At 45.3% G+C, this 24,085-nt stretch overlaps 1 protein-coding gene across 5 annotated transcripts in view; it reads left to right on the plus strand.

Annotated features, from left to right (window-relative positions):
- The window catches only part of GPCPD1 (glycerophosphocholine phosphodiesterase 1), a 741,593-nt gene extending 728,395 nt beyond the window's left edge, over positions 1-13,198 (plus strand). For all 5 annotated transcript variants that reach the window (XM_069234162.1, XM_069234166.1, XM_069234163.1 and 2 more), the window contains exons 19-20: positions 10,452-10,612; positions 11,681-13,198. In XM_069234162.1, coding sequence (XP_069090263.1) covers positions 10,452-10,612; positions 11,681-11,984 — 465 coding nt within the window. In that variant the 3' untranslated portion in view covers positions 11,985-13,198. The remainder of the gene's footprint in view (positions 1-10,451; positions 10,613-11,680) is intronic.
- Positions 13,199-24,085: the final 10,887 nt, after the last annotated feature.

Raw genomic sequence — 24,085 nt, forward strand, 5'->3', positions numbered from 1 at the left:
ATTCGTATTGAGATTCCAATGGCGACAGCCAGTCCATCACACCGGTGTAGTACGTGTGTACATCAGCCCCTTCCCACCAACAAAAAACAGCCAAAAATACTTCAGTGCCGGTCTTGGGTCCCCCACTGCTGGCCAGCCATGGTTGGACCCGAAAAATACAATAGGATGACCAACCCTCTGGTTTGGCACCGAAACATGACCAAAGTGCATTCGGCGCTGACCAAACAGTTTGCTATACCCGTTTCTGGATCAAGTAAAAAATTAGAGACTTCCACCTCAGAGCCGAAAGAAGTAACAACGCTTTCGGAGCTGACATTTTCAGCCCAACTCAATCATTTGGTTTCCAAACATTCGGAGCTGAAACCTGTGGGCGGAAAATATGCTCCAGTTACTGAGGAGTCTGTGAAATGAGACCCATATTGAAAGTAGTGGATGCTAAACAGCGAAAAATACATATACTGAAGGACACAAAAAGAATCATAACTTCTCCTCCTCCAACAATCAAAAAGAAATTGTCTTTCCAAGAAACTGGACCACCACCTACTAAAATATTTAAACAAAAGGAGAAACCAAAGGCACCACAAAAAGCCTTCACCACCACATTCTCCTGTACTCCCTGCTGCTCCACCACCAGATACTCCACCACCTTCACCTACACAATTTTCTCCACAATCCCCTATCTCAACACATGGGGATGATTATATGTCAATCAACCGGATATAGATCCATAGGAATTATGATTCAGATCCCATTCCTTCGAAGGATCCTGATTTATACCCTGCAAGACCATCTTTACCTGAAGATACCACTGCTTCCAATCAGTTTATAGCTAGGGCAGCTGTGTATCATAAGGTACAGTTACACACAGATCCCATTAAGGATGATTTTTTTATTTGATACACTACAGAGGACATTTTCAAGGAACTGGTAAAATCTAGAATTATTACACAAAGGGTGGATAAAAAGTATCAATCTGCACCCTCTGATCTGGTTTTTATTAGAGCTCAATTGCCATCTGACTCTATAGTAGTCAGTGCAACAAGGAAAATAGCAAATCTACAGGGGATGCTGTTCCTCCAGACAAAGAGTTGTAAATTTGACGCAGCTGGAAAGAGAGTAGCAACTCAAGCTGCTAACCATTGGAGGATTGCAAACTCTCCAGCACTGTTGGCAAGATATGATAGAGCTCATTGGGACGAAATGGAAGATTTGCTACAGTACCTTCCACCAGAACACCATAAAATGGTACAACAGATGGTAGCAGAGGGGCAGGCCATTTCTAATAATCAAATTAGATCTGCAATAAATGCAGCAGATACAGCAGCAAGGGGTATCAACACTAGTGTCATCATTAGAAGGCACACATGGTTAAGAACTTCAGGGTTTAAACTAGAAATACAACCTGCAATGTTGAATATGCCTTTTCATAAACACTTATTTGGGCCAGAGGTTGATACCACCGTAGAAATGCTGAAAAAATATTCTGATACAGCTAAAGCTTTGGGTGCCCTTTACACTACACCTACTCGGGGAACTTTTTGTACGCCACAGTTTAGAGGTGGATTCATACCATCACAAAACCCAACAGAAACAAGGGCCACATTTTTACAACAGGGGTTCCTTCAGAGGTTCTTACAAGGGAAATAATTATAGAGGGAAAGGTAAATCAACCACCCCAAGTGGTAGCTCCACCACAACCAAACAGACTTCTTACAGATCCCCACACAGCATACATCTCCTGTGGGAGGAAGACTGAAAAATGTTTACGCACAATGACACATTACTACAGATCAATGGGTTCTATCAATTATCCAACATGGTTATTGCCTACAACTTCTCTACTCTACCAAATATTCTCCCCTCGCTCACACAAAAGGTGCCATAGAGATGGTACCTATATCCCAACAGGGGTTGGGAGTGTATTCACTATACTTCCTCATACCAAAGAAAGATTGTACACTCAACCCAATCTTAGATCTCCGATCCCTCAATCAGTACATTCTGTCAGAACACTTTCACATGGTCACTGTATAGGACATCATTCCCCTGTTACAAAAAGAGGATTACATGACAGCATTGGATTTAAACGCTGCTTATTTCCACATTTCCATACATCCAACAGATCGGAAATATCTAAGATTTGTTGTAGCAAGGAAGCACTACCAATTCAAGGTACTACCCTTCGGAGTAACACCAGCACCAAGGGTATTCTGCAAATGCCTGGCAGCAGTTGCAGCATTCCTCAGAAGACAACACGTGCATGTCTTCCCGTATGTGGATGACTGGCTCATAAAAGCCAGTGCAATCCAGACCTGTCAGCAACACACACAGTATACAGTGGACACCCTACACAACCTAGCATTCTCAATCAGTTATCAAAAATCTCACCTGCAGCTAGCACAAATATAACCATATCTAGGAGCAATTCTGACCACTCAATTAGCATACACAAACTCAGTGAGGATTCAAGCTTTTCACAACCTCATATCTCAACTGCAATACAACCACACTTATACAGTGAAGTTAATCATGAAACTATTAAGAATGATGGCATCATGCATAGCAATAGTACCTAATGCACACCTAAACATGAAACCCCTGCAACACTGTCTCTCACAACAATGGTCTCAAGCACAGGGTCAGCTTCACGATCTAGTGTTGTTGGACTGCCAGACTTACAACTCTGCAGTGGTGGAACCACACCAACTTATCGAAAGGGCGGCCATTTCAGGACCCTGTGCCACAGACCATAATCACCATGGATGCATCAATGACAGGTTGGGGAGCCCATCTCAACGATCTTACAATAAGGGGAGAATGGGACTCAATCCTGCAGATCTACCACATAAACCAGTTTTGCTGGCAGTGTTCTTAGCAATCAAAACATTCCACCCACAGATGTACACAAAACAGTGTTAACCTCTTAAATGCGGGCGTCGGCCACTGGCCGACGCCCACACACCCTCCCTGGTGCGGGTCACGACCAGTGGCCGACACCAGGAAGGGCATTAATAAATCCTCGGGTGCATCGCACCCGAGGATTTTTTTTTAATTTTTTTTCCCCCCCCCCGGGAGACACGGAAGCTACCGTGTCTCCCCCCGCCCCCCACCCGCCCCTTTGTGACGTCAGCGCGCCGCGAGGCGCGCTGACGTTGCAAAGGTGTTTTCCCCATGAAAGCAGGAAGCAGCCTTGCGGCCGCTTCCTGCTTTCATGGGGAAAACGGCCTTTTTCACGTTCGGGAAGGCCTCGTAAGAAAGGGGAGAGTCTCCCCTTTCTTACGAGGCCTTCCTGAAAGTGTTTCCTGGCCCCCGATCGCAGCACAGCTCGATCGCGCCCCCCCCCCCCGGGGATTTTTTTTTTTTTTCAAAAAAAAAATAAAATAAAAAAAAAAATGAAATGACAGGGGGTCGCCCGTGGGCAGGGTGACCCCCTGTGGGGGCATTTTTTTTTTTAGATGTTGTAGGGTTTCCCTGGGGGCCATTTTGGCCCCCAAGGAAACCATACAGCAACTAAAAAAAAATATATGTATATATCTATATATATATATATCTATGTAGATAGATATATCTAGGTACATGGATATATCTATAGATATATCTATGTAGATATATATTTATATATATATATATATAGGTAGATCTGTATCAAAGAGATTTATAAAGCGCGCTACTCACCTGTGAGGGTCTCAAGGCGCTGGGGGGGGGCGGAGGGGAGGGAAAGGGGCTAGGAGGTTCACTGTTCAAAAAGCCAGGTTTTGAGGCCCTTCCTGAAAAGAAGTAGGTTTTGGGTCTTGCGAATGTGGGTTGTGAGTGCGTTCCATGTTTTGGGTGCAATGTAGGAGAAGGATCTGCCCCCGGTGGTGGTGTGTTTGATGCGGGGGTCAGAGGCGAGAGAGAGGTCAGCTGAACGGACGTTTCGTGTGGGGGTGTGGAAGGTGACTCTCGTTGAGGTAGGCAGGGCCTGTGTTGTGGAGTGATTTGTGTGTGAGGATGAGGATCTTGAAGGTGATCCTTTTGTCAATGGGGAGCCAGTGGAGGGATTTGAGGTGTGGAGAGATGTGTTCGTGTCGGTGGAGGTCGAGGATGAGTCGTGCTGCTGAGTTCTGGATGCGTGTAGTTTGCACTTGAGTTTTAGAGTGGTGCCGGCGTAGAGGGCGTTTCTGTAATCAAGCCTGCTGCTGATGAGTGCGTGAGTGACAGTTTTTCTGGTCTCTGTGGGGATCCATTTTAATGTTTTTCAGTATACGGAGTTTGTTGAAGCATGAGGAGGTAAGAGCGTTGATTTGTTGGGTCATAGAGAGGGAGGAGTCTAGGATGATGCTGAGGTTGCGTGCGTAGTTGGCGGGGGTGGGTGCAGGGCCTAGCGTGGTGGGCCACCATGGGGGGTCCCAGGTTTTTTTGGTGAGGGCCAAAGAGGATTATTTCGGTTTTGCTTGAGTTGAGTTTCAGGTGGTTGGCTGTCATATATACATCACTTTTGTCAATATGTGTGTGGTTTCCCTGGGGGGAAAAGGGTCCGACTTGTCTAGTGGCAGTTTTAGTGCCATAAAGAAGCGCAGAAGGTTTATATGCCTACTGCAAAGAGCACATCTGTATTTTATGTAAATAGCTGAGTACATTAGTAAAGTCTATGGAGAGATGAAGGGCACTTTTGCTGGGTGGTAATGAGGGAATCCGAGGAGGAGGGAGTGGGAGCACCAATAATGATTGTTGGACTGGGCGCAGGAGGTGCTAAAGACTGTGACGAATGGTATGTGACAAGGTGTTTTTTGAGTGTCTTGAAAGTACGTGCAGATTGAGGGAAGAAGCGCAGGTAAGGTGGCCTCTACTGTTGCACGTATCTCACACACACCATCGATTTTGTGACTGTCTACGTAGGCTAGTGTTTTAGAGCAACAGTTTAGCCAATAGCAGAGATGGCATCTTGATGGATGACTGCTGCCTGCACTCGGGTTATAGAGGACCGCTCTGACATAGGATCAGAGACTGAGACATCAGATACTGAGACAGCATCTGAGGGATAGGACAATGGCGCAGACTCTGGGAGTGATTTTTCAGTCAGAGGAGTCCCATTCGAAAACTCCTCTTCCAGTACATTATGAGGGAGGTGATGAGGACAGTCCTGCTGTCCCTTCGCAAGCTGTTCGTGCAACTGGGTAATAGTGGGTTAGGCCAACCCAGAGAGCAGGTGAATGCGGCGGCAAGCAGAGAGAGAGTGCTCTCTTGGGAGCTCACCAATTTAGTTCAGCCCCAAATTCCACCACCCAAATCATATTGTGGAGACATCAAAATTGTCTATGGCAAAACAAACTGGTTTTGTAAGGCAGGCACCTGTGTTTTTGGTCCTGGATTCGGCGGCCATATAGAGAAACACACTAAACCCAAACATTTCTGGAAACTAGACATTCGGGGGAGTCCACAGAGGTGTGACTTGTGTGGATTCCCCAAAGTTTTCTTACCCAGAATACCCTGCAAAGCTGAAATGTTGAGAAAAAACTCTATTTTTATCGCATTTCTGTCACACAAACTACAGGAATATGCTGGGATCCACAACATTCCTACCACCCAGTGACTCCTCACCTGTCCTGATAAAAACACTACCCCACTTGAGTGCCTACACCTAGTGCCTGTGTCAGGAATGGATCACCCCAGGGTCAACAGCTGCCTCACGTAAGGACCAACATTGACCGTTGTGTGATCTATTCCTGTCGCAGGCACCAGGCCTAACCACACAAGTGAGGTATCATATTTATCGGGAGACTTGGGGGAACGCTGGGTGGAAGGAAATTTGTGGCTCCCCTCAGATTCCAGAACTTTCTGTCACCGAAATGTGTGGAAAACGTGGTATTTTAGCCACATTTTGAGGTTTGCAAAGGATTCTGGGTAACAGAACCTGGTCCGAGCCCCACAAGTCACCTCATCTTGGATTCCCCTGGGTTTCTAGTTTACAAAAATGTGCTGGTTTGCTAGGTTTCCCCAGGTGCCGGCTGAGCTAGAGGCCAAAATCCACAGGTAGGCACTGTTTTCTATGAAAAAATGTGATGTGTCCACGTTCTGTTTTGGGGCATTTCCTGTCGCGGGCGCTAGGCCTACCCACACAAGTGAGGTATCATTTTTATCGGGAGACTTAGGGGAACGCCGGGTGGAAGGAAATTTGTGGCTCCTCTCAGATTCCAGAACTTTCTGTCACCGAAATGTGAGGAAAACTTGTTTTTTTAGCCACTTTTTGAGGTTTGCAAAGGATTGTGGGTAACAGAACCTGGTCCGAGCCCCGCGAGTCACCCCTCCTTGTATTGCCCTAGGTCTCTAGTTTTCAGAAATGCACAGGTTTGGTAGGTTTCCCTAGGTGCCGGCTGAGCTAGAGGCCAAAATCTACAGGTAGGCACTTCTCAAAAAACACCTCTGTTTTCTTCCAAAAATTTTGATGTGTCCACGTTGCGCTTTGGGGCGTTTCCTGTCGCGGGCGCTAGGCCTACCCACACAAGTGAGGTATCATTTTTATCGGGAGACTTGGGGGAACGCCGGGTGGAAGGAAATTTGTGGCTCCTCTCAGATTCCAGAACTTTCTGTCACCGAAATGTGAGGAAAACTTGTTTTTTTAGCCACTTTTTGAGGTTTGCAAAGGATTCTGGGTAACAGAACCTGCTCCGAGCCCCGCAAGTCACCCCTCCTTGGATTCCCCTAGGTCTCTAGTTTTCAGAAATGCACAGGTTTGGTAGGTTTCCCTATGTGCCGGCTGAGCTAGAGGCCAAAATCTACAGGTAGGCACTTTGGAAAAAACAGCTGTGTTTTCTATAAAAAAAATAGGATGTGTCCATGTTGTGTTTTGGGGCATTTCCTGTCGCGGGCACTAGGCCTACCCACACAAGTGAGGTATCATTTTTATCGGGAGACTTGGGGGAACACAGAATAGCAAAACAAGTGTTATTGCCCCTTATCTTTCTCTACATTTTTTCCTTCCAAATATAAGAGAGTGTGTAAAAAAGACGTCTATTTGAGAAATGCCCTGCAATTCACATGCTAGTATGGGCACCTCGGAATTCAGCGATGTGCAAATAACCACTGCTCCTCAAAACCTTATCTTGATCCCATTTTGGAAATGCAAAGGTTTTCTTGATACCTCTTTTTCACTCTTCATATTTCAGCAAATGAATTGCTGTATACCCAGTATAGAATGAAAACCAACTGCAGGGTGCAGCTTATTTATTGGCTCTGGGTACCTAGGGTTCTTGATGAACCTACAAGCCCTTTATATCCCCGCAACCAGAAGAGTCCAGCAGACAAAACGGTATATTGCTTTCAGAAATCTGACATCGCAGGAAAAAGTTACAGAGTAAAACATAAAGAAAAATGGCTGTTGTTTTCAGCTCAATTTCAATATTTTTTTATTTCAGCTGTTATTTTCTGTAGGAAAACCTTGTAGGATCTACACAAATGACCCCTTGCTGAATTCAGAATTTTGTCTAGTTTTCAGAAATGTTTAGCATTCCGGGATCCAGCATTGGTTTCACACCCATTCCTGTCACTAACTGGAAGGAGGCTGAAAGCACCAAATATAGTAGAAATGGGGTATGTCCCAGTAAAATGCCAAATTTGTGTTGAAAAATTCGGTTTTCTGATTCAAGTCTGCCCGTTCCTGAAAGGTGGGAAGATAGTGATTTCAGCACCAGAAACCCTTGGTTGATGGCATTTTCAGGGAAAAAACCACAAGCCTTCTTCGGCAGCCCTTTTTTCCCATTTTTTTGGAAAAAACAAAATTTTCATTGTATTTTGGCTATTTTCTTGGTCTCCTCCAGGGGAAACCACCAACTCTGGGTACCATTAGAATCCCTAGGATGTTGGAAAAAAAGGACGCAAATTTGGCGTGGTTAGCTTATGTGGACAAAAAGTTATGAAGCCCTAAGCGCGAACTACCCCAAATAGCCAAAAAAGGGCTCAGCACTGGGGGGGGGGGAGGCCCAGCAGCTAAGGGGTTAATAAGGACAGACAACATGACGACAATGTATTATCTACGGAAACAGGGAGGCACACATTCATCTCAATTGTCCCTTCTAGCACAGACAATTTGGAAATGGGTGATTCACAATCTTTCACCTATGAGCAGAGTATGTTCCAGAGATACACAACCAACTAGCGTGCCTCTTAAGTAGGACGCAGCAACAAATACACGAATGGGAGATTCACCAACAAGTAATTCAACAATACTTTCACATGTGGAGAACACCATACATAGACCTTTTCGCAACAAGCTAAAACCCAAAATGCCCAAACTTCACGTCCAGCTACCCACACCCTCAATCCAGGAGTAATGCTCTATGGATCAGTTGGTCAGGGATATTTGCTTAACGCTTTCCTCCCTCCCACTTATTCCATTTCTGGTCAGCAAGATTTATCACACATCTCTTACTGTGATACTCATAGCTCCCACCTGGTCACGTCAACACTGGTACACAACACTGTTGGATCTGTCTGTAGTACCACATCAGAAACTCCCAAACAGACCAGACCTATTGACATAAAACAAAGGTCAGATCAGGTATCCCAATCCCAGTATTCTCAACCTGGCGATTTGGCTCCTGAGGTCTTAGAATTTGGATATCTACAACTTCCATTGGAATGTATGGACATTCAAAAGGAGGCACTTAAACGTACAACTAGACAATACTATGCAGCTAAGTGGAAACGTTTTGCATGTTACTGTCAACCCAAAAACATTAATCCTCTCAAAGCATCAGTACAGGATATTGTATGATGTTTGCTTGATTTACAAAAAGCAAATCTTGCATATCCAGCTATTAAAGTTAATTTAACAGCAATATCAGCCTACCTCCAAAACAGACAGCACACTTTTTTGTTTAGAATTCCTGTCATAAAAGCTATTATGGAGGGGCTTAAGAGTTATTCCATGTAGAGCTCCACCAATTCCGGCCTGGAATCTTAACATTGTGCTTACAAGGCTTACGGGTCCACCATTTGAACCCATGCATTCTCGCGCTCTTCAATCTCTATCATGGAAGGTTGCTTTCTTGGTAGCAATTACTTCCTTAAGAAGATTTAGTGAAATTCAAGAATTCACTTTGGAAGAACCCTTCTTCCAAATTCACAAGCACAAAACAGTACTCAGGACAAATCCAGAATTTTTACCCAAAGTGGTTTCACCATTTCACATCAATCAGTCAATGGAATTGCCAGTCCTCTTTCCACAGCCTTTCTAAAGGTAAGGAATATGTAGCTAGAAGTCTGTCAGATGAACAAGTTACTTACCTTCAGTAACGCATTATCTGGTAGAGACTCTGTCTAGCTGCAGATTCCTTACACCCACCTATGCCTCCCTTCTCTGCTGACTCGTTTCCTAGAGTTAATGATTGCCCCATACAGGTCCCTAGTTTTTTCGGGCAGACAAAACTGTTGGTTCTTTCCATGGCTCTACACTTCTGGCATGGAAGTTTGTGGAAAAGTACTGACGTACTTGGTCCTGAGTAGTGCCTTTATAGGTGACCGTGACGTGTCAGAGGTCTCCAACAATACCGACGCCATGCAGATCCGAACGATGCCACAGACAATGTGCGCAAGGGTATTGCTCAGCAAAAGTTCCAGACTCCAAGCTGATGCCTGGAACGTTAAGGAATCTCCACCAGATTATGCGTTACTGAAGGTAAGTAACTTATTCTTCACGACAAGCATTGTTCTAGCAGTACTTAACTCCTGATAATGTCTGCCTCTTGTGGAGATGATGAATCTGCAGTAGGATTTATTTAAAAAAATATTATAATAATAATAAAAAATATAAGACACAAGCACACTTTTCTTAATGGCCTACAGGCGATAGCCATTTTTTAGATTCCTACTGCTGATGGCTGTATCTGTCTTTTGGCATGACCTGTAGTTTGCAATTTATTACGTACACAGAGTGAGCTGTAGGCCAGTCCCTTGCTCACAAGTGAATTACTTTGTTGACTTCCCTACTGCTGACTCAGTAACGTTCCTCTCTATTCTTCTTTGTCCCACATGGGAGCCTGTTCGTCTCGGTGTTTTGATTGGCAGAAGTATCCTTCCAAAGCTGACGTCAGACCTTAGCTTATAAGGCATTATTTTGTACCCTCATCTCCTCTTTCCTTACTACTCCTTCTCCTCGTTTCTTCCTTGCTTTTCCGTCTCTCTCATTTTGTTTTGGTAGTGGTACTAGTGTTGCTAGATATTCTGTAAACTGGAAATATTACTTAAACCAGTTTTTCTCCCCTCTTCCCCCCCCTTAAATATTTTTAGAGGGAGTTACAGAGAGGCGGCACATCAGTCATGGGAACACTAGATGGCTTAAGAATATAATACATTATTAAAATGTAATTTACTATTTAGAGAAAAGTGTCTGACCTTATTAAATACACCTGTATGTCCCAACTATGTACACTTACTTCGATAAAGTACTAGCTTTCAATTTTATTACTTTGCAGGGCATCAATGTGCACACTGAAGACCTACTAAGGAATCCGTCATATATCCAGGAGGCAAAGGAGAAAGGCCTAGTTATATTCTGTTGGGGTGATGATACGAACAACCCTGAAAATAGGCTGCTGATGCGACAATATGGCATTGATGGGTTAATATATGACAGGTAAATTTGCTTATTCTATATGAAATCTGTCTGTACCTTATTAGCACAGCTCACGGATAGCCTAAATGTTTCAATGTAATCTGAGTATAACTATAGTCATCTTAGGTCAGTCTGACTCTGAAGTTGGAACCTTCTAGAATACTAAAAATACTGGAGACACTCAGCATGACCTGTTAGTACTGTACACTTGTTCTTCTTAAAAAGAATCCCTGTTGTGGTTCCATTCAAACATGAAGATAATCATTCTCTATCGTGATTATCTTTGTTGGTGATTTCAGCACACATTTTTAAATAGCCCAAAAAAATTCTTATTTGAAAATTATTGCAGAAAGAAAGCATGCTTCTAGAAGGTTACACTCCCATTAGTTATTGTTAAACAGAGCACATTAGAAATGCCAGCAGTAAAACAAATTTGGCTAAACGCACTACTTAATTTATTCAAAGAAAACATGGCGCTTTGGCAAAGTAAGTAGCCTCAGCCATAACACCTGTTGAAATTCCTAATGTCTTCAGATCTGCCTCCCGTGTGCTTACGGCCATGGTTGTGTGCGCAGAAAATAATTTCAAGGTAACCGCCCCAAAAAAGAAAAAAAAAGTGAACACGGGGATTGGAGGTGGGACACGAAATGGGATGCTAGTGGGGGGGGGGAAGGCGGCGTCGAGGCTGGGGAAGAGGTGGAATTAGAAGGGGGGGGGGGCAAGGGAAAAAAAGGGAGAGGATGAGCAAACTCTGACATCCACAGTGAAAGAACGTATCATCCAATCGAAATACTGTGACCGAAATGCTCCTGGGCAGGGCAAGTACAAGAATAGGATAGATACAAAGCCTTCAAATCAAAAGCAGAGACGTTTTCACACTTGGGTTTATTGGTCTTTATTTCATGTAGGGAACGTACATATTTCCAGTTGCGGCGGAGCTACATATAGAAATGTTTTAGGAAGACTGCTATTGAAGAAAGTCCTTCTTTACTTGTTAAAGTGTATGGTTTCAGAAAGGGGAAAGTGTTTGTAATAAAAGTGTATATGCACCACTTTGAATTATTGATGATAAATCCTACCTTTTGACAGGATATATGATTGGAATCCTGAACAGCCAAACGTATTCCAAGTGGAGCAGCTAGAGCGCCTGAAGAGAGAATTACCTGAAGGAACTCTGAAAAGTTGTGTGTGCCCTTCTGTTAGTCATTTTGCCTGTACATCATTATTTTGTATGCGTAATATTGGTAGTATGGAAAATATTGATGTAAATAATACTCATGCGGAACTTACTGGTGAAAATGGTATGCCTTTAGAAAGCTGTAATGTAAATACCTTCTTTGTAGCAACCAATGGCATAGATAGCCATCACGTGCAAGTCTGTGATAGCGAATGAAGGTTGACTCAGGGCTCAACGCTGCTTTATCAGAAGATGTTTTATGTCCCTCAGCGGTGCTAAACCTTCACTTTTTATTTGTTTGTTTTTTTGGTTTGAATAAAGCAATAACCAATGCTTTCTTACTAGCATTATTTTCCACTGTTGATTTTAAGGTTCGTAAGTTTATTTTTGATTTAGCTAGATAAAAATACTATTTCTGTCTAATGGTCGTTTTTAAACAATCTGCACGAGAAGCTTAAAACAGCAGACAGCGCCAAGTACTGTAACATATTTGTCAGCTGTAAATCTAGATCAAAACCACAGTACCTCCTAATAGAATTTTACCTTTCTGTGCAATATTTGAAATATGTAAGCTTGACTATATCCAGTCTAGCCACAGCTGTAGGAGTAGATTAGGGAAAGTTGCTGTACTGTATGTATAATTTATGAAACATTAGCAAGTTACCTCATTTTGCATACATTTTTGCACTGGTAAATTCAGTTGTCCAAAATGATTGTGCCACCAAGATGCCGAGGTTTAAACTGTGTCTTGGTAGCAAGCCATGTGCATGAATGTTTTGTTGTGCAAACTTGTAAGCGCAATTCGTTGCCTGCTTTGTTTTCTTTACGTGTCTCCGTACTATTAAATTGTAAACGTGCTAATGATGCATGTTACAGAAAGAATGTCGCATTTGCGATCTAGTGATTGCACCATACACAAGGATCGAAAAATGGAAAAAAATGTATTATAGTTACTGCTTGAAATGCTTTTATGCACCATAATGTAAAAAAAAAAAAAAAAAAACGCTAGCAGTTGCATGTTTCAAGAAGTAAGCATGATTTATAAGTGTTTGTGCCCAGTACTTCTAGCCTATCTTTAAGCTGGTTACATTGATGGGAGATATGGGACAGGGGAACCATGGGTAATGTTGCCTAAAAACCAAAAGCCTATAGCTATATTTAAACTGGCTTTCACCTTTTGTTGAAAAATTAAATTATTGTTTTTCTTGTAATAGGTAGCTATCACTTGAGCTAGAATTGTTCCAAGAAGTGTGTATTTTCATTTCTCATTAGAATCATGTATATAACCAGTGTACAAAGAGTTATGTTAAAATATTTGCATACATGAAATGCACGTACTAACAAAAATGTTTTTATATTGATGGGAGGGGTTGACAACATAAAAATGACTTTTTACTGATAATGTTGATAAATAAAAGACTTACTTTCCATTCTTGTTGATTGTATATTATTACAGTGAATGAGACCATCGTAATCAGCAACTTTGACAGCACCTGCAACTTCTCAGGAAAACTTTCTTAAGTATATGCTTTGGAACACTATATGTGACCATTTTGTGGATAAATGCAAGATTTTAAGGGTTTCATTGTTAACGAGTCAGGTTTTTTTTCCCCCATAAATGTGAGAGTTCATATTTCCTTCGAAGGCAAATTTACCCGAGCCTCTCCGATTCTGCTTGTTTAAAGGGGTGACACTTACATGCTCAATCTTCACTCTAGCCAGGGTGAAGTCAACTGGATGCGCACTACTTACTGGTGTGCAGGAGTAATGCTTTTTAAATCTTCCAGATCCAGTCTGGCACTTGGAGAAATTCTAATGGTGAGGAATCTCCGGTTAGAAAGATCTCTCCAGAAAAGTACTTGTTCTTTTTATTGTTGTTGAAATGATCGTTTGGGATGCGTTTCCTATAGAGTTTTTGAGGTTTTTCTTGTGTATGGCTGTCTCGCTGTTGATTGAAATACAGAGCACCTGCCCACAGGAACTGAAAGAAAATAACCAAAGCAGACTGGACCTCTGGCCTCTGCATTCCAACCCAACCACACCAGCAGCCTACCAAGTGTTGTTTTAAAAAAAAAAAAAAAAAAAAAAAAAACTTCAACAGCTGTGTCACTGCTTGATCCGGTGCACTTGCTCCCCTCAGTTGCAACACCAGGGCAAGATCTTGACAACATGCCAGCTGGTAAACTGAAGAACTCAAACTGATTAAACAAAACTGCAAACAAATGGAGAAGCACCCAGGACACCTCGGACAAAGACCCCTTCAAATCCACCGTAAGATGCTACCACCAGCAAATTCATAATGCCAAGCGCACAGCCATCGCAGACCTCCTTGACGCCTGCATGAACATGTAGCTCTTTTCTATCATCAAGAAATGTTCTTGGCCTCCAGCCACCCTCAGGAGCATCACCCACTCACAAGGAGTCTGTGATAATCGCACAGAATTCTTCAAGCTAAATCACCACCATGTGCAGCAATTTCAACCCGCACCCGTATCCCATCTTCCTGGCAATCTAACTCCCCTTCGAAACCAATGAACAAAGCATGGCTCACTTTCACTCAGACAAAACGTTACCACCATATAGTAAATCTACTCTGAAACCCCTGCCTTCAGCAAACACCTCCACCCGATCAGCAAAGCACTAACATCAATACTCAATGCTTCCATCGACTCGGCCAGATTCCTAGGCACCTGAAAGCATACCACCATTACCTCACTGCTCAAGAAACCCTATGCGGACTCCACCATGCTCGCCATCTACTGACAGATCTCCCCCCACTGAATCCAGCCTTTGTCCTACAAAAGCTCAACTGACACTTCAGCAACCACCCCAGCCACCATCAGCTCCTTTATGTTGCACAACCAGGCTTCAAGCCCATCCACAACACTAATTGCTGCCACCAATGATGTCTGCTTGATCCTAAACAGAGGGGATACGGCAGGCCGCTTCCTTATGGACTTTTCAGCAGCATTTGATTTGACACATCTTACTCGCCATCCTCATCAGGCACCTCCATGGCATCAGAATCCATGACCCTGCCCTCTGCTGCATCTGCTCCTTTTCAACAAGTAGAACACAAGCTGTCAGACTGGCACCTTGCTTCTCGGAAGCCCGCGTTCTCATCTGTGGTGTGCTCCAAGGCTCATCACTCAGCTTGACCCCCTTCAACACATACATGATCCCTCTGGCCAATGTCATTTACACCCATGACATCAACAACTTCTCCTTTGCTGGCGACACACACCTGATTCTCTCTCTCTCAGGCAAGACACAACACAAGCCTAATTCAGTACTTGCATGACAGACTTCACCAAATTGATGAAATCCAACTGTCGCAAACTCAACACTTAAAAGACAGAAGAAGTAATCTTTGGCAACACAATTCTCACCATGGGACTCCAACTGGTGGCCTACCAAACTCAGACCTTCACTCATTACCGCAGCCAGGAATCTCAGGATCATCGTCCACACTAAACTGGATTTAAACACACAATTCAACGCTGTCACAGCATCCTGTCTCCAAACTCTGAAGATGCTGAAGATCAAGTAGTTGCCCTGCCAACGAGAAACAGCATCACACATGCCCATGTCACCAGCAAATTGGACTATAGGAACATCCTATATTCTGGAATCACAAAGCAACTCACCAGAAGAATACAAGCTATCCAGAGCTCTGCAGTCTAACTCCTTTCAATCCTATACAGAACCTACATCACACCATGCCTCAGAGCTCCACTGACTCCCTATACACAATTGCGATCAGTTCAGTCTCCTCATCCACTCTTTCAAGGCCCAACACAACCTATGCCCCGCATACCTGAGGAGCCTTACCACCTTCCACCAATCTCTGCTCCCTTGGGCTCCTATTTGCACACATCCCACTCACACACAGGAATAGATCTGGAGGTCGGGCCTTCTTGTATATCGTTCCTGAAGCTTGGAAGGCCAGCCACATCAGAGCCTCCTCGTCACTTCTGGAATTCAAAAAGAAGCAGAAGACCTGGCTCTTTGACTAACCACTTCCTGCACTCACCCTAGGATACTTATGACTTGCACCTGCTACAGAGCAAGGATACCTTTGCAGGTGATAGTGCATTCTACAAATGCTCATAACATAACAGGTGCTTTCAGCAAGGAAGCATATTAAGGGCAAACTGAATATACATTAATAGCTGCCTTCTTTCTAACTTTGTGAGAAGCATATTATAAGCTGAATATGGTATTTGATAGAAGGATCATGGATCAATAATGTAGTGCAATGCGATAACTTGAAAGAGAAGCGGGTAGTGACAACGGTCAGCAGTGGGCCAGTAGAAGAACTTTAGACTGTCTTCCTACTTAAGATGATGTGCCCCTTTAATGATGCAAGGTTCATAGATCGTAGGTTTTCCTTGCCTTGCTGGAATGTGGATGATGGCATCAACTTAATTCAGATGGATTGCAGAAGCAAATGCAAAGATAGAAGTGGACTGAACGTTTGTCTAGAGCGAACAGCTTTTTGGAAATAATATTATTACTCTGGGAATATCACTCAGTATTGGGCAATACCAGATTGGAGCCAATTGAGGACTAGGAGTAGCTGGACAAAGCTAGGATAAATAAGTGACCATGGATTTTGTTACACAAATTAGCAGACTATAAAGATTGGCAATTATGGTCAGGCATTGGCTTTCAAATTCCAAACTAGATTAAGGGTGAGACAGTATGCAGCTGGGGGAATTCCTCAAGGTGGATAAATACAGAATGAAACTTGCAGGGACACTGATTTCTTTAGTCTTGCCTCCGGAAAAATACGCAAATGCTTTTGTACTTTGGTTATCTAATGCTGGCCTTTGGGGCTTTGGGATGGTAGGCTTTTGAGGACTATCTTTCTGGTGAGGGAAAGTGGCTGCAGGGGAGCACAACAGATAGCATTTTACCTGAGCTCTATTGAAGAGAGGTTGCAGTCTGGAGTAAAACAAAAGTACACTCCTAACTGCAGCAGCCAACTATCTTTAACCTAGGACAGTCTAGTGGCACCCAATAGTGCACCAAATGTACCAATGAGAAATATTTGGACCGTGGTCTCTGTCTCAATAGGTGGTGTAGGAAAATGCCACTGTTGGCATGGTTATCCCCTAACCTTTTGCCTTTTGTTGATGCCAGCTTTGACTGAAAGTGTGTTGGGACCCTGCTAACCAGGTCCCGGCACCAGTGTTCTTTCCCTAAAACGGTACCTTTGTCTCCACAATTGGCACAGCCCTGGCACACAGATAAGTCCCTTGTAAAATGTACCCCTGGTACCAAGGGCCCTGTAGCCAGGGAAGGTGTCTAAGGTATGCAGCATGTATTATGCCACCCTGGGGACCCCTCACTCAGCACATGCACACTGCCTCACAGCTTGTGTGAGCTGGTGGGGAGAAAAAAGACTGTCCACATGGCCCTCCCCTCAGAGTGCCATGCCCACAACCCGCTGCCTGTGGCATAGGTAAGTCACCCTTCTAGCAGGCCTTACAGCCCTAAGGTAGGGTGCACTATTCCAAAGGTGAGGGCATAGCTGCATGAGCACACTTCTTAAACATTGTAGGTGCAGGGTAGCCATATAGAGTATATGGTCTGGGAGTTTGTCAAACACAAACTCCACAGTTCCATAATGGCTATACTGAATACTGGGAAGTTTGGTATCAAACTTCTCAGCACAATAAATCCACACTGATGCCAGTGTGGGATTTATTGAGAAATGCACACAGAGGGCATCTTAGAGATGCCCCCTGCATGCCATCCTAGCTGCTATTGCTAGGCTGACCCGTCTGTCAGCCTGCCACTTCCAGACCAGTTTCTGGCCACATGAGATTGAGTGCCTTTGTGCACTCTGCAACCAGGAACAAAGCCTGTCCATGGTGGAGGTGCTTCACATCTCCCCCTGCAGGAACTGTAACACCTGGCAGTGAGCCTCAAAGGCTCAAGCCTGGTGTTAAAGCACCCAAGGGCACTCCAGCTAGTGGAGATGCCTGCCCCCAGGGCACAGCTCCCACTTTTGGCAGCAAGTCCAGGGAAACAAGGAGGAGTCTCACCCCCACCCCTAAGGTGACAAGAGCTGATGTGACCCCCTTCCTAGTAAATCCTCCATCTTGCTTTTGAGGATTTAGCCCAATAGGAATAGGGATGTGCACCCCTCCCCAAAGGGAGGAGGCACAAGGAGGGTGTAGCCACCCTCAGGGATAAAAGCCATTGGCTACTGCCGTCCAGCCCTAACACACACCTAAATTTAGTATTTAGGGACACACCTGAACCAAGAAAGTCAGATTCATCCCGACCTGCAAAGAAGGACTGCCTAGCTGAAAAACCCCGGCAGAGAAGAAGGAATACAACTGCTTTGGAGCCAGCCCTACCGGCCTGTCTACTGATTCAAAGAACCTGCACCAACGACTCATCCTGCAGACCCAGTGACCTATGCCGACTCGGAAGACTGCCCTGCAACTACAAAGGACCAAGAACTCCAGAGGACAGCGTAACTGTCTACCTCAAGCAAGAAGAAACCATCTTCAAAGGGCCTCTCACCTCACTTCAGAAGCGTGAGTCTCCACCTCTCTGCACCAGATGCCCCTTGCACGTGTTCAGAGAAAACAATGACCCAGAGAGGACCCCCAGGCGACTGACAATGTGTCCACACCGGGCTAACCTCTCTGCACCCCCACAACGACTCCTACAGAGGGAATCCTGAGGACTCCCCTGACCGCCACTGCCCGGAAAGAAGAAACCGGACACCTAGAGCACTGCACCAGCAGCCCCCAGGCTGGTGAAGAACCAGCCACCAGTTCAGCAGTGACCAGCAGGCGGCCCTCACCCTTGCCCAGTTGGTGGCTGACCCGAGAAGACCCCTGTACCCTGCCGGCAACATCCAAGTGACCCCCGGGTCCCTCCATTGATTTCAACTACAAACCTGACACCTTGTTTGCCCACTGCACCCGGCCGCCCCTGTGCCTTTGAGGGTGTGCTTTGTGTGCCTACTTGGAACCCCCAGTGCTTTAATAAACCCCCCTGGTCTTCTCCCCAAGGGTGCATGTACTTACCTGCCAGCAGAAGACTAGAACTGGAGCACCCCCGTCTCCATAAGCGCCTATGTTATTTAGGCCCCTCTTTGACCTCTGCACCTGTCCGGCCCTGTGTTGCTGGGTGTTTGGGGTTGACTTGAACGGTGGGCTGCCTGTGCCCCCGAGACTGAACTTGTAAGTGCTTTACTTACCTGAAAGCTAATCTTTACTTACCTCCCCCAGGAACTGTTGAATTTTTCAGTGTCCACTTTTAAAATAGCTTATTGGCATTTTATGCCAAACTGTGTACATTACTGTTTTGATTCAAAGTCCTAGCTATAACTATGCAAAGTGCCTTACATTTAATGTACTTACCTACAATTTGAATCTTGTGGTTCTAAAATAAATTAAGAAAATGTTTTTCTATATAGAAGCTGTAAGGCAGTGCCTTCATTGGCATGGTTACCCCCTGACTTTTTGCCTTTTGTTCATGCCAGTTATGATTGAAAGTGTCCCGGGATCCTGCTAACCAGGCCCCAGCACCAGCGTTTTCCCTAAATTGTACTGTTGTTCCCACAATTGGCATAGCCCTGGCACACAGATAAGTCACTTGTAAATGGTACCCCTGGTACCAAGGGACCTGTAGCAAGGAAACGTCTCTAAGGGCTGCAGCATGTCTTATGCCACTCTGAGGACCCCTTACTCAGCACATGCACACTCCCTCACAGCTTGTGTGTGCTGGTGGGGAGAAAATTACAGTCAACATGGCACTCCTCTCAGGGTGCCATGCCCACCTCTCACTGCCTGTGGCATAGGTAAGTTACCCCTCTAGCAGGCCTTACAGCCCTAAGACAGGGTGCACTATACCACAGGTGAGAGCATATGTGCATGAGCACTATGCCCCTACAGTGTCTAAGAAAAAAGCCTTAGACATTGTAAGTGCAGGGTAGCCATAAAGAGTACATGGTCTGGGCGTCTATCAATTACGAACTCCACAGTTCCATAATGGCTACACTGAAATCTGGGAAGTTTGGTATCAAACTTCTCAGAACAATAAATGCACACTGATGCCAGTGTGGGAATTATTGTAAAATACACCCAGCGGGCATCATAGAGATGCCCCCTAAATACCAGTGATAGGCTGACCAGTTTCTGCCAGCCTGCCACAACCAGGTGAGTTTCTGGCCACATGGGGTTAGTGCCTTTGTCACTCTGTGGTCAGGAACAAAGCCTGTACTGGGTGGGGGTGCTTGTCACCTCCCCCTGTAGGAACTGTAATACCTGGCGGTGAGCCTCAGTCTCATGCCTTTTGTTACAGCACCCCAGGGCATCCCAGCTAGTGGAGATGCCTGCCTCTTCGGCCACTGCCCCCACTTTTGGCGACAAGGCTGGAGGAGATAATGAGGAAAACAAGGAGGAGTCACCCACCAGTCAGGACAGCCCCTATTGTGCCCTGAGCTGAGGTGACCCCTGCCTTTAGAAATCCTCCATCGATGGTGTAGCCCCCCTCCAGGACAGTAGCCCTTGGCTACTGCCCCCCTGACCTAAACACCCCCCTAAATTTTGTATTTAGGGGCAATCCTGAAGAAGGTCTGCTGACCTGAAAGCCCAGCAGAGATGATGGAGACAGCAACTGACTTGGCCCCAGCCCAACCGGCCTGCCTCCAGACTCAAAGAACCTGCACAGCGACGCATCCGACGGGGACCAGCAACCTCCGAGGACTCAGAAGTGACCTGAGCCTAAAGGACCAAGAAACTCCAGAGAACAGTGGCACTGTTCAGAACATGCAATAACTTTGCAACAAAGAAGCAACTTTGAAAGACTCTCCCTTCCCGCCGGAAGATTGAGACTTCACACTGTGCACCCAACGCCCCTGGCTCGAGCTCAGGAGAACCAACACTGCAGTAGGAGGACTCCCAGGCGACTCCAACGACGTGGACACCCTAAGTCGACCTCCCTGCACCAGCACAGCGACGCCTGCATAGAGGATCCAGAGGCTCCCCCTGATTGCAACTGCCTGGTAACAAGGAACCCGACACCTGGACCAAGCACTCCTCCGCAGCCCCCTGGGCCAAGAGGAACCACCTTGCAGTGCAGGAGTGACCAGCAGGCAGCCCTCTTCCTAGCCCAGTCGGTGGCTGGCCTGAGAAGCCCCCCTGTGCCTTGCCTGCATCGCCTAAGTGACCCCCGGGTCCCTCCATTGCTTTCAATAGCAAATCTGACTCCTACTTTGCACACTGCACCTGGCCACCCCTGTGTCGCTGAGGTTGTGTTTTGTGTACTGCCCCCCTCACCCCTGCAGTGCTCTACAAAACCCCCCTTGATCTGCTCCCCTAGGACGCAGGTACTTACCTGCTAGCAGACTAGAACCGGAGCACCCCTGTTATTCATAGGCGCCTATGTGTTTTGGGCCCTCCTTTGACCTCTGCACCTGACCGTCCCTGTGTTGCTGGTGTGGTGACTTTGGGGTTGCCGTGAACCCCCAACGGTGGGCTGCCTATGCCCAGGAGGCTGACTGTAAGTGCTTTACTTACCTGAGAAACCTAACCAAACTTACCTCCCCCAGGAACTGTTGATTTTTGCACTGTCCTCTTTTAAAATAGCCTATTGCCATTTTAACCTAAACTGTGTGTACTACTGTTTTAAATCAAAGTTCTATACTTAGCTGTGTGAAGTAACTTGCATTTTATGTGCTTACCTCAAATCTTAAATCTTGTGGCTCTAAAATAAATTAAGGAAATATATTTTTCTATATAAAAACTATTGGCCTGGAGTCTTTGAGTGTGTGTTCCTCACTTATTGCTTGTGTGTGTACAACAAATGCTTAACACTACCCTCTGATAAGCCTACTGCTCGACCACACCACCACAGAAAAGTGCATTAGTGTTATCTAATTTTGCCACTATCAATCTCTAACCTTTGGACTCTGTACACACTATCTCTCACTTTGAGATAGTATATACAGAGCCAACTTCCTACAGGGCTCACCCATTTATTTCCTGCCACTCCATTTATCATGCCTCAGTGGGACCTTAATCTTGTACTTACTTATTTGATGTGTACCTCCTTTGAGCCAATGCATAATTGTCCCTTGTGACTCCTCACCTTCAAAACTGTCTTTCTGATCACTATCACGTCTGCTCACAGGGGGAGTGAGCTTCGGGCCCTTTCCTCAAAACCTCCATACTTATCTGGGCACCCTGACAAAGTAGTGTTGTGCACTAGGGCTTTCGTCCTTCCTAAGGTGGTTACACCCTTTCATGTAGGCCAGTCCATCACTCTCCCTACTTTCTACACCCCCCCACATCCTTCCCGTGAGGAGGAGAGACTCCACCGTCTGGACCCACAAAGAGCGGTGGCGTTCTACCTCAATCGTACTAAAGATTTCCGGGTGGACGATCAACCCTTCGTTGGATATGTGGGTGTGAAAAAAAGGGAAGGCGCTGCAAAAACGTAACATCTCTCTTTGCATCAAAATGTGCTACGCCTTGGCCAAAAAGCAACCCCCTGAGGGCTTGTGTGCTCATTTTACCAGAGCAACTGCTGCTTCTATTGCGTTAGCATGCGGAGTTCCTGTCCTGGATATCTGCCAGGCAGCTGTGTGAGCGTCCCTGTACATGTTTGCCAAGCACTACTGTCTGGACAGTCAGGTCCGTTGGGACAGCTATTTTGGTCATTCGGTCCTGCAGGACTTCCTAGTATGATCTTGGTTCGCAGCCCACCACCGAGGATGGCATTGCTTGGGTATCTATTCTAAGGTAAGGAATCTGCAACTAGAAGTCTCTATCAGATGTACAAGTTACTTCCCTTTGGTAACGAAATATCTGGTAGAGACATTCTAGTTGCAGATTCCTTACCACCCACCCATCCTCCCGCTTGCAAACTGATTTCTAGGGACAGGGATTCCCCTTTTCAGGTCTCAGTGCTCTTAACGGCTCTGCGTTTTGGGGTGGAAAGTCGTCCAAAGAAACTGACGACACTGTGTGAGTGCAGTGTCTATATACTACTCCCGATGTCATCACATCGACCACGACGCCCGTGGAGTCAACCGACGCCACCTGCCGACGCACAAGGGTATTGCTCTAAGAAAATTCTCCTGATCCAGACTGACACCTGGGGGGGATTCTAAGGTAAGGAATCTGCAACTAGAATGTCTCCACCAGATATTTCATTACCGAAGGTAAGTAACTTGTACAACCATGCCAAAAAGAGTGACTTTCCTACAGTATTTATTCTAAAGTTAAGGAATCTGCAGCTCGAAGTCTCTATCAGATGAACAAGTAACTTACTTTCGGTATTGCATTATCTTGTAGAAACGCTATCTAGCTGTAGATTCATTACACCCACCCATGCCTCCCTGCTCTGCAGACTCATTTACTAGGGTTAAGGGGTGTCCCTTTCAAGACCCTAGTTTTTTGCCCAGAAAAAACTGTTGGTTCTTTCCATGGCTCTGCGCTTCTGGTGTGGATGTTTGTGGAAAAGTTCTGATGTATGTGGGCCTGGGTAGTGCCTTTCTAGGTCACCGTGACATAACAGACCGCTCCAACTATGTCATGCAGTGCAGCACGCAGGGGTATTGCTCAGAAAAGTTCTGCATTTCAAGCTGACGCCTGGAAAGTCTTAATGTAAGGAGTCTTCAGTTAGTCTCTAGCTGAAGTGTGTTCATGCAACCTATGGCGTAAATCAATAAGGGTTCTATTCCCATTTCTTCTATGAGACCCCAGAGTTTGGGTCGCTGGACAGTGGCCAACACATATATTAGGTCCATAAATGAGATTAATGCTCTCTTATTTTGGCCCCAACGTGTGTTTGTGTGATGAGATAGAGGTTAAGGTTTTGTTCCACTGTGCCCAACCCTGGGTGAAACCCAAACTGTCAGAAAGCCCCTGTTTTTCAGTGACCCATGTTTCCAGCTTAGACAGTATGAGCCTGCCCAGTGTTTTAAACATGCTATCTTCTAGGAAAATGGGATGGGAGCAATGGGGTTGATTTTGTCCCCTTTTTTAAATATGGGAACAATTATTGTCTCCTGCAAAATCAGGACTAGTGGGCCTAAAATCGATGCTCTTTTATCATTAGTAATTAATGGACCTCAAAATTGCGAGAGCGCCTTAAACAGATCTGATAGGATTCTGACTGGGCCTTGTGTGCCACTTCAGAATATGATGATTGTGTAAATCATTTGAAACTACATAAAATCTAAAGGTGTTCAGAATTTTGCTCTACTTTTGCCGATTCATCACCATTATCCATTGCAGACCATATCTGTTGCCGCTTACCTTTTTCCACAGGTTGTAACTACA

The sequence above is a fragment of the Pleurodeles waltl genome, chromosome 5 (assembly GCF_031143425.1).
Source record: "Pleurodeles waltl isolate 20211129_DDA chromosome 5, aPleWal1.hap1.20221129, whole genome shotgun sequence".
Classification (NCBI taxonomy): Eukaryota; Metazoa; Chordata; class Amphibia; order Caudata; family Salamandridae; genus Pleurodeles; species Pleurodeles waltl.